General features: G+C 33.6%; 1 protein-coding gene across 6 annotated transcripts in view; it reads right to left on the bottom strand.

The window, feature by feature from the left end:
- Positions 1 to 424: 424 nt before the first annotated feature.
- POSTN (periostin) overlaps positions 425 to 11803 on the bottom strand; it is a 30882-nt gene continuing 19503 nt past the window's right edge. Inside the window, exons 18-24 of one of the 6 annotated variants that reach the window (XM_030943280.1) lie at positions 9203 to 9298; positions 8529 to 8618; positions 6901 to 6978; positions 6425 to 6505; positions 4238 to 4324; positions 2193 to 2234; positions 425 to 1663 (exon numbers count right to left, since the gene is read on the bottom strand). In XM_030943280.1, the coding sequence (XP_030799140.1) occupies positions 1623 to 1663; positions 2193 to 2234; positions 4238 to 4324; positions 6425 to 6505; positions 6901 to 6978; positions 8529 to 8618; positions 9203 to 9298 (515 nt within the window). In that variant the 3' untranslated portion in view covers positions 425 to 1622. Of the gene's footprint in view, positions 1664 to 2192; positions 2235 to 3901; positions 3922 to 4237; positions 4325 to 6424; positions 6506 to 6900; positions 6979 to 8528; positions 8619 to 9202; positions 9299 to 11803 lie in introns of all 6 variants that reach the window. The other 5 variants (XM_030943296.1, XM_030943288.1, XM_030943313.1 and 2 more) reach the window with 5 other exon arrangements.

Below are 11803 nucleotides of genomic sequence, written 5' to 3'. Positions count from 1 at the left end.
GTGGCAGCTTCGCCTTTTAGATAGTCCTAAGAGCTCTGATGTCGACCTAAAAGCTATCTGGCCCTTGCCAGGATTAAAAGCTGTCCTTCCATTAAAGTACTATGATAGTAGATACTGAGGTTACCTTAGTGACATATCTGATAGCCCAGTAAGGCTGCACAATTTATCATTCTCATTCTCAGATAGTTGTGCTGTTCAAGGAGCTGTGTTTAGGGAATGTCATTGTGGAATTAGGGAAAGTTTTTCATTGTTTAAGGAGAATGGTGCAGTTTAAGTCCATTAGCATGTGCTAAGTAAGAAGGGGAAGTATTAGTTTGCTTCTGTGAAAGCATATTTTGCAATTATAAGTTAAATTTAAAATAGTAAAAATATTTAAAATTTGCTTTGCTATTAAAAAATATTTACAAATGAAAGCAAACACAGTTCAGCCAAATTCTTTATTGAGTATTTGTTCCAAAACAGAAGTAGAAAAGCATGTTAGACAATGCCTCTGATATTTTGGTCTGCAAAATTAAGGAACCTTGAACAAGTTTCTTCTGCTCCATGAATAATTGTCTTACACCTTTTCTTGATAAAGGCAGACAATTTCTATGAGTACAAAATTAGAGTGATAAAATTGACATAATTTACAGAAAACTCCACATTAATACCAGGCATTAGCAAAGCATGTTTTGATACAAAAGCTTTCAGACCTGGCCTCATTTTTTGAAGACCTTTTTCCATGCTGAGTTAACTGCTTGCATGCATTTTATTTATCACTTTTATAATCCACTTTAATAATCAAAAGACATATTTAGGGAAAAATGGGAAAACACTTAAGAATCTCAGTATATTTATTGTTACAGGATTCCTTTAATGGGAATGTGATTTCTTATAAATAAAGAAGTCAACATGATCACTAATACATTGCAAGAAGCTCATAATGTTTGCTTTTTTCCTTTTTTGAAGAGCTTCCATTAGCCAAGTTACTAGAAGGTATTTGGATATGCAGTGTAGGACAAAAAAACCCATGATACATTTAATATAAGGCATATTTGTTTGCTTAGAAAAGGTAACATTACTGGTATTACAAATTTAAACACACGATGAATTTTGACTTACAAAAGCATACAATACTACTGAACCAAAAGTGCTATGTTAACATCCCATATTTCCTTAGATTACTATAAAAGTCACCTGAGGTGATTCTTTTTCTTTTTTTCTAGAAGTCATCTAATTTCACTTATATTTCTTATTTAGTGGAAATAATAATAATAAAAAAATACACTCTGTATTGTTCCCTGCTCATTTTCAATCAAATCCTGCAAACTCTTATTAACCAGCAGAATAAAGAATTCTGGTTCTAAGAGAAGTTTTTGGGCTTGCAGGATCCCACCCTTGATAGTGCTTACTATCAAGAGCAGTAAAAGCACCTCCAAATGGATTACTCCTAGTGAGCACTGTGCTAGCAGTGAGTATCTTCAGCTTCACATCTTTTTGTGGATTCATGGTTCAGTTTACATTATGTCATCAAAAAAAAAGTCATTTTCTAATGTTCTCATTAAAAAAAAAAGCCCCAGACAGTTCCTCTCAAAGACCATGTTGTTAATTTTTAATTCTGTGAACTCTGTCTTGGCAAGCTTTTAGGAATGATCTAGTCTGGTCCTCCTTCTTGCTCCTCCTCCTGCAAAATACAGAAAAAGAACTTTAATTATTACCTGTAAAATACATAACATAGTAAGACTATATACTGTATTTACTTGTAAAACAGACATGTGAAAAGGAAAGATGAAGCCTGGAGCTGAATATTTCCCTCTTGTGCTGGCAGTTTTGAAATTAAACTGATCTTTCAGCTTCTTCATTAATCAAAATTACTTATATTCTGAGAGTTATAAATCTTGCAGTGGAGAATCCCAGAGTGCCATTTTCCCATTGCTAAGATTCTTAAGTCAGAGTGCACTTTGATGGCTTTAATCTCATCTGAAACACTCTTTCAGAAAGCACACAATCTAGATTGTTTTCAGTTATCAGAAAAAAATAATTAGCAACTGCAGATTTTGTTAGGTGTTTTTTTTTTTTAAACAGAAATACAGCTTTTTCTTTTGAAACCTGTATTTTTAAGAGCCTTTTTTCCCCCCCTGTCCTGACTCTTAAGACAACTGAGATAATATTTTATATGTGTTATAATGTTTAAATGTATGGCTTTTTTTTACCTTGTGCCCTCCTGGTTGGTTGTGCTTTCCGTACAGGTGCTTCTAGAAAACAGAAAAACTGCAGTCAGAATTAATTTGCTGGAGCCTTTGAATTAAAACTCATTAGAAATATTGGAAAATCATTGCTGACTTTTGAAGTTTGTTCTTTAAATTTTTCAGTAAATTAAGAATTCGTTTCCAGAAGCATGTTGGCTTGATCACCTGAAATATGAATGCTTATAATACATCTTCCACATTTCTCTCACAAACATTAAACCTTAGTAACAGTTTAAAAGTATTTTTGCATTTTGAACATATTAATTGATCCATTATCCACACTGATGTTCTACAGATGGTTACATGATGTAGGCAGGTGCCAGGGCATTTTGCCTATGCTCTTCACTCATGAAACACCATGTGACACTGTGTCAGTGAAGTACAAGCTCAGGTTAAGGCACAGCACTCAGTCTCAGCTTTTGGCAGCAGATGTCCAGGTCTGTTGCATTGACATTACTTCAGGAATTATTCAAAAGCTAAATGCTTGGAACCATTACAAGATATTGGCCACATATCCAGCTGTGTTTTGGACTTGATTTGTAACTGCATTGTGTCCCACATTTAGGGTTTAGTTAATTTTCTCAGCTTCTGTTTTTAAAGCTGGAGCAGAGCAAGGTCTATTGGATAGGTACCAGCCCCATTAGATATATCCTTTTTATTTCAGCGAAACTATGGATGTGTTTTCCTTTTTCTCATCAAATCTTGAGACTTTTTTTGACCAGATATCTCCTCATTGGGAGAAAGAACACATCACAAGCATAAGAAATAGTTCTTCTGTTACCATCACAGAAATGCTACTGCAGTAATTTTTCCTCCTTTACAACCATGAAGTACTTGTATATTTACTTAACAAGCTGCAGCCAGTTATCTTTTCATCCTGATGTACAGGGTATATAAATACATAGCCCTGAGATGCAAGCTTGACCTCATTCCAGCTGAGACTAAATACCAGGTATCTGTACCACCAGGGCAGAAAATTCCAAGCTCTGCACTGCCCTGACAAGGACAGAATATGGTCCATCCAAAGGAAGCTTTCCATACTTAGGTGCTGTCTGTACAATTATGCTGTCAGATAAGGCTTGTGTTTGAAGATCACACCCATCTGTCATTTTCAGGCAATAGGAGACTCCCCAGCATGCCTTGTACTACGCAGCACTGAAGCTGTACAAACACTTTGTATAAACCTTCATTACTTGGCACAGACTTCAAAATTAAAAAGGTAGAAACACATTAATTTAATTTCATTGTCCAAAAGACATATTTTTCTCCTACATATTTAGTTCAAAGGCTGACAGATGCATTATTCTGCATTATTAGAATTAGAAAAAGACATAAATACTAAAGAAACCCTAAGCAAATTACTTTTTAACTTTGAATGAAGATCATTAAACAGTGGTTGTTAGTTGAAGAACAAATTGCTGGTACAAAGGCAGAGTGAATTCTATTTGGCTCCTTTTGGACCTTTATTCCATTCTGGGTTTTGAAATCAAGAGCTTCCTTCATTTAACAACAGGACAAAGGTAGAAAAATTCCAAGATCCTGTGAGATATTTACTCAACCCCAGAGGTTATACACCCTGCGCCCCACCCACTCCTTCACAACACTGAGAAACCCTGGCAGCAACAGATCACATTTACACTGACAAGAAATAACTCAAGTTAAAAGCAACTCACGTGGTCTTCTTCTGTATGTGCTGCTTAAAGAAAAGCAAATTTTTTATGGCTCATGTTCCTTCAAATGTTTTACCTAAGCTTTGTGGTTAGGCATTTCCTCTTGTCTACTATGCTTGCCAAATATTTTAGTTACTTTTAGCCACAAGATAAGCCTCAACATTTTTCTTTGCAACATCAGTTAATGAATTCTTTTCCAAAACAACTATAAAACACTTCTTGCTAAAATTCTGGCTTCAGACCTAATAATTTTTATGAATAGATACTGTAAAACCTCACCTGGAATGATCACTTTGGACAAAGCAGGTCTTAGTGATACTGAATATTTGACAAACTAACCTTCCAGATGAACTTTCTTGATTTCTCTCTCGATAATCTGTGGCTCTCCCTCAATTACTTTAGTAACCTTGGTGTACTCAGTTCCGGCTATGGTAAGCATCAAAAACAAATGAGTTAAATCTGGCATAGCATTTTTCCATATGCAAGGAGCCCTCCGTGGAAACAATGTCATTTTTGAGCATAGGTGTTGCAGGCTACCATGCTATTCGTGCCATAAAGCATGTTATCTCTAAGGATGAGTCATTCATTGCAATCTTGGTTTAAAGTTCTGCTTCAGCAAAGACTTCTAATTGTTTTAAGCAGTTCTGGATGTTTTATGAGCAGACTTAAAGCCCATATGAAATCATTCTTTATTTAGACAGTGATATTACATTTTTTTTTTTTTTGTGTCAGTACTCAAATTCAAATGATTAGGAAATTTTCACTAAAAAATAATTTTATGTAGACAAGAGGGCCATAGAGCATTATCACCAACAACCCTAAAGCAGCATATGTGTCTGCTTTTATTGTCTAAATGTATAGTAAGGTACTATCATGGCAGCCAAGGGTAGCTGACTGGATAAATCATGGAAAAGATAGAGAAAAATCAAATCAAAGAAAAAGAAAAATCTGCCTACTTGGTCCATTCTGTAAAGCAGGATGCTTATGCAAACTAACATATAATAGCAAGGAAAATAGCAAGAATTCAAGAAATGATATTGTCTTCTTCAAATTTCCTAGAGAGAAACTATCTCTTTTCCATACACCTATATGCTCTAAGATGCATCTCTACAGATTACACCTATTTAATTTTATACCTCTGTATCTGAAAGTGATTACACATACAGTTATAATTGTTTGATTCTGGTATCTGACCAGAATTCTACAGATAAAATTTGATCCTGATTCTTGTTGACTGGTTTAAAGCAAAAGTGCAGTATATACAGGAATTTTCTTGCTGCAATTTTTTAATTTCCAGCTTTTCTTTTAAATAGTCAATCCAGAAATATGTGTCTCCAGGGAGCAAATCTTTTCACATAGCTGGGACACTTAGGACAAAATGAAAAACCCTCTGGAAGTTTCTGTTTCTGTCCAATATTATAGGTGAATTCTGGCTTAGGTCTGTAAAACTAAGATTCAGATGTCTGAAACAGACAGAATTACAGTCAATGGGAGCCACAGCCATATCTTGGCTTTTCTCTAAGACTAGCACTGTTATCAACTAACATATTTAAGTTTGGTGGTCAGCTGTTCAGTGTTCAGCCAACAAGAAATTTTTTACTTGAGTGAAGTTTAGGTCACATCCACACATTAGTGATTTTGAAAAACAATGAGATTTAGTTCAGTGTATTAAATGTATTGTAAGTTACTTTACTGGAATATAACTTTGTAACACTGAAAAGTGAACAAAAAATTAAATGGATTGATTTAATTTATGTCAAGAGAAGCATCCATCCATATTTTTGAGCTTCTGACTCAGGATTAAACTAACATTTACAAAAACCATATCACTTAAATTCTTTTTTTATTACCCATTGCTATTATAGGTAGTTTCTCTAATCTACATTAAGCAGAGAACATTCCAAATTCATAGATAAAGATTAATTTCATAAGCAGAAGTTCTTTCACTATTTTCTACAGCTACTGGTTATGTACTGCCAAAACTGTTAGAATTAAGAGAGCAAGAAGGAAAGAAAACCATTCCTTGGAATGCTGTATTTGAAGAGAATTAAAGTTAATTTCTGGATACCCATCACCTGTAAGCATTTAAAGAAGATGTTAAACATGCCTTTAATTATTAACTTGAGGGCAATGAACATTCATTTCTGAAGAACTGATAAGTAAGACGAATTTGGCCAGTTACAATATGTTCCATTTCAAAATGTTTTTCACAGATTTAAATTTGCTAAAAAATATTGGAATAAATCTTCATTGCTCCCTGGGTTTTAATTCAGTAACCTTTTAAAGACTGAAAAAACCAAAATTTTTTTTTCCTGTGATCAATGGCATGAAAAAATTGATTACTCAAGCTTTGGTTCTTACTGCCATTTCACAAATATCCGGCACTATAATATACTGTTCTATTTTTTCCATTAAAATTCCACTTCTGCTACATCAGTCTTTAAAATGTTAAGTTCAGCATATCTGAGAGAGGTTTCAGTTATCATAACCTGTTGCAAAAATGTTAGTTATAATTCTCTCAATTACCTCCCTGCAGAAGTCTTTTGATTTCTTCATCTTCCAGTAAATGACCATCACCTTCAATAAATTTGGTCACTTTGGTAACCTCTGATAAGATACAGGTTATGGCAAAAAAGTTGATTTACAGAAAACATTTGGCAATCCCACAAGAGCATATATAATCATGTCATAGCATTGTTCTGAATTTAAAAATTCATGTTATCTTATCAAATTTCACATAAACACTGGAAACACCACATTATATGACAAACATAGCATGCTATATATTAGACCCAGGCAGCTTCAACTCTAGAGCTGACTGAAATATGAAGATCAAGGACTCAAACCAGAATTTTACATTTGAAGGGTTCTGAGTGTTAATCTCTGGGTACGATTTTGCAGTATGAACATAAATTCTTTAAACATGGAATATCCACTCAGTAATTACTTAAGTGTTATATATAAATATATATATGTTAAAGAAATGAAATAAGCATACTAACCTTCTTCAAGGATTTTCTTTAACTTCTCTTCATTATCTGAACCTCCTGCAGTAATTCTGGTATATTTTATTTCAGGCCCTGGAAATTTTATAAGATAGTGGCTTTTATCAGATATAACATGTTTGTCCTTTAAATTATATTTTCCTATTTAATTCCTATGGTGATTCCATAGTTAACCTGCTGTATTCTGCTTATATGGTAACTTTATTTTTTACCATTTCTGAAATTAAACTGAATGAGCATTAAAAACAGTACTTAGAACAAGTCCTGAAAGTAATTAGGCAAATTTGTCATAATTAGAAAAATTACCTGCTTACATTCTTAGAGTAAGACACAATTTTAAACTCTGTTGTATTAGACCATAGATCAGATATTTCTGCAGTCCATTATTAGTCTGAATTGACAGTTGCAAACGGATATTTTTGCTTTTATTATTGCTATGAATCATTTGAAGACTTAATATTTGAGATTCCTTATCAGTTTCTACAGATTGAAAATGATATACAGGTCTGAAATTCTAGCATTTTACATTCTATTTACCATTTCACATGGGATATTAATGAAACTTGAATCTGAGAATTGAGAAGATTATATTTTATGCATCTCCCCTACAATTTTTTGCCAGAAAATAGTCCCAGGTTTATTCATAAACCACTAATGCCTTTCATTCAATTATTTTCATTGTAGTAAAAAGCTGTGTGATAGTAACTTAAGTATGATTTTTTATTTCTGTCTTTCTCAAATTACTTTGGTTGAATTTCAATATTTTCTAAAAACTGAATATTAGGACTTACAGCTAAGTCAACATGTTGTTATAACAGTGTCTTTTCCTTACAAGCTCTCTAGCAGACAGAATTTTAATGGCAGCAAACAGATATTTAAGCAAGGTGATCAAAAAGTGTCAACAGAGAACTCCATATGTCACCTTCTATGCTTAAATATGCCTCACTCTGCTTATCAATTTCTAGGATACTTAAAGAAATAGCTCTGTAATAGGTCAAATACAATTGAAATTGGCTAAGGAATTTGGGAGCTTTTGTGTGATAAAATCCAGGGATGCAGATGCACATTGATTTTATCTTACATTTGCCGTATCCAAGTGTCTAACTTGTGGATGTCAGATCAAGTCCCCACCTTACAGAGAGATAGAGATCTTTTTCTGAAATGGCTGTCAAGAGAGCTTGGGATGACATGCAAAAGTAGGCATCTACACATTAAACATCTATGTTTGGTAAAATAAAACCTTCCTGGAGGTATATAATCCAGAATTTCAGAAAATAAAAAGATTTCCTTCTTAAGCAAAGCAGAGTACAAAAATGCAATAAAAGCAGTCTCATTCTGAAATGGTAGCAAGAAATTAGCAGAAGTAGACACTTACCAAAATATGAAAATAAAAACGAAAAAAGAAGACAAATTTTCATAGTTTTGCATGCTGTTAAAATATTGTTGCCATTTATGTATATGTGTGTGTGGGACACATGGCCAGCTTTACAGAGACAGTGGGAAGTAATAGGGAAAATTCAACGGTCAAGGAAATGCAGTTTAGGCACTAGGATAGAACTTAAGATATGTTACTTTTGTATGCAAAGGTGGACTTTACTAAGAAGGAATATCTAAGCTTAATTTACCTTGAATAATTCTTTCTTCTGTTACTTTTTTCTCTGTCACTTCCACAGGTCGTCCATCAATGATTTTGGTGTATGTTTTAATAATTGGTTCTACAAGGATTTTTAAATTCAAGGCATTAATCAAGTGATGAACTTTCAAGTGTTCTTTTTGAGATGTGGAAACTGACTGAAGCATGGAAGGAAATACCATAGAATATTTTATGAAAAATAAAAATGTTCAGAGATCAGGAACTAAATCTACTCAAATTTTAGGATGATTGTGTGATTTTTCCTTTAAAACCATCCTACATGTGAACATCTCAATGCCCTTAGCAAAGAGCAGGCAAGGTTTACCTCTCTTTCTGACAAAATTGTCTTTTAATCACAGAATCACATACAACATATTTGATTTCAGGACAGCAATGAGCAAGTAATTGTTGACTGAGATATATGTCAGCATGCAGAGTATTTCTAAAGTGTCTTAACTGAAGCTATGGAACACAACTAGGGGAAAAAACCTCAATTTTTTGAAATGCAGGAGAATTTAAAAGTATATGATGCAATAAAATTGCAGCACTTCACAAAGGCCTTGTTAAAAACAGAACAGCTGTCTAACATGAATCACCTAGATAAAGTATAAACTGATGGGGAATAGTGAATGCTAGTGCAAATTGAATTGCTGAAAGCATACCAACCTCCATGAATCACTTTAGTTATTGTCTCCCCTTCCCTGACTATTTTGAACTCAGGTTCCCCTTCAATTAATTTAGTGAGCTGTGTGATAGATGGGTCTGTGACATAGGAAAAAAAACAACATGTTACAAATAGTCATAAAATACTTGTAGTATTCCATGGGGGTGAGATGAAGCTTGCATTTTCTCCCCTGACTCTAGATAAACCAGATTATTGTAATAGAGGGCTGTTTAAATCTGAGAGGTTATTTGTGGCAACATTTACAGTCTTGTGTTTTCTCACACAAGACCTTAAACAAAGATCCTGTCGTACATTTACTCTTTATTTATTTTGTGTATGTAATATTTTTAACATTTGTTGACAAGTTCCAGGCAATAAACCAGATCATCAGTAGCAGAAAGGAATATTTTTCTATATATATTGGTAAGAAGGTTACTCTGCATCTTTGCAGATATCTTACAGCTATTGCTCCACTAGTGATCAGCATGCAATCTACATGGGGAGAGGTTTTTGGTTTTTAGTTATTTTAATTATTTGTTGCTTTGGAGTTTCTTTTATTTTTGCTTTGATGTTTTTTTACATGGCTTTTTTTCCCCCTTTGTATTTAAGACTTGGCCAGTGGTTACACAGCTCAAAAAAACCCCAAACAACCAAAAAGCAAACTCTTGAGATCAGCTGGAATGCCTGTAAGGATATTAATCAGTATTACTGGCTATCATGGGTGAGGTAATTTTGATTACACTGATCCAAATGCATCTCTGTCTGACATGCTAAAGCAGGAGATATTAGATAAATTAGGAGCATACCATCAATAAGCAGTAATAATATGGTTCTTCTCTAATGAGTGCTGTGGGACTCTTTTTACTAAAGAAGCTGCTGTAAAACAAACTTTCTTTATTCCTTATTCAGAGACAGAAACTTAGCCTAATCCATCTTTTTTACTTTCCTTAAAAATCCCTTAAATATCTTTATATGGATTTTTGTAGAAATTGATTGTGAATTGATTATTTTTTCCATAATTACTGATCAGGATTTAACAACAGCTTTTAAAGATGTGTGCCTCCTGTTAATTGTTGCAAACACTCAATATAGGCAACCTTCAACAATAAAAACCAAAAATGTTTTGGGTTGTTTTTCAGTAGCAAATGATTGCATCAATTAGAATTTAGAAATAAATAATTCAGATGAAATTGTATAATAGAACCATAAAGATTCCCTGTTATTACAGACCTCTATTAATTTATTCTGAGTTATAAACAGCTGAACGAGCCCTCACTTCTTTTATTTTTAACAGGTCTTAATGAAAAATATTTATAAATATTTTAAAGTAACTGTCTTACAAGACTCATTCCCTGCTTCTGTTTTAAACCTGGAAGAATTTTTTGCATGCTGAGAATCGATTAAATAGCAATTTACATTGATAAAAGTGATGAATATAAATGAAATAATATAAAAGCTGTATTTATGAATATTTATAAATGCTTAATTTTTACATTTCTCAATAACTGTACCTTTTCATGTGATAGATGCAGCAGTTGTGTGTAAGCCAAAAGGTGAAGGCATAGCCAACTATATTGCCTAGTCTAGGATCAATCCTTTGAATATTTTATCTGTTAAAATTTGGGTTTCAGTCAGATTTAACTCTACATCTGCTTAAACTTTTAGATCCCATACATGCCCAAGTACAAAAAATTGAAGCGCAACACAAGGAGAAAACACTGAGACAGGAAAAGGCACACATCCCCCTCTAAACTTGGTGGGGAGAGATGTAATTATTTTTTAGTAGAAATTGCCCTTGCATCATGATCAAGTAGAACTTCCCGAGAAAATTAGCATTTAACTTTGCCAGCTTTTATCTACAGACTGTTGAGGATTTATGTGGTTCTGATGGCAGCTGCTGCTCAGTACTGTTACTGAGAAAGCTCAGAAGTGACAGAATTGGTTTTATTTGGTCTATATCTAAAGTAATTATCAGCAGAAAGGCTGCACTGGCCAGAGATCTTTCCCCGGAGTGTGTCTCAAAGCAGAAATACTGTACTGGAAAAGGAAAGGAGTAACCCTTCAATACTCACTAACTTTTTTTTTCTCTAATTGGTGACTAAAATTTAGTTCTAAATTTGACAAAACAAGTGCTCAGACTTTTAATATATAATGAAATATTTCAAAAAATATTTCATTTTTTAAATTATTTTCTTTAAAAGATGATTTTATTTCAGTTAATTTTCAACTTATAAACGTCCTGTAAATCACCTAAACTATATAGTCTGTCTCTGGGTTTAACAGAGCAGAAGAGATACTTTCGGAGAGTGATTCACCCTCACCATAGCAAGATTCCTAAAATAGCTTGGATGAATTACCATATGAAATAATCTATCTATTTATATTGCGCTGTGGATCTGATTTAATGATGGAGACTAGGCAACAAAGATCAGTATACATGTTAAATGGCCTCTAATCCTAAATGGGATGAAGCACAGACTAGCTCCTGAAAAAGTAAGCATTTGTCACTTCTTCTGGAAGGAAATCCCCCCAGAAACACTGATTAAGCAGTCTGGATAAAATTCTTTGCAGGACATTTAAACTGCCTTTCTCAGTTGAGATAA

This window comes from Camarhynchus parvulus, chromosome 1 (assembly GCF_901933205.1).
Source record: "Camarhynchus parvulus chromosome 1, STF_HiC, whole genome shotgun sequence".
NCBI classification, from domain to species: domain Eukaryota; kingdom Metazoa; phylum Chordata; class Aves; order Passeriformes; family Thraupidae; genus Camarhynchus; species Camarhynchus parvulus.
Note: the sequence above shows the minus strand (reverse complement) of the source record. Positions and strands in the feature narration are given on the sequence as shown.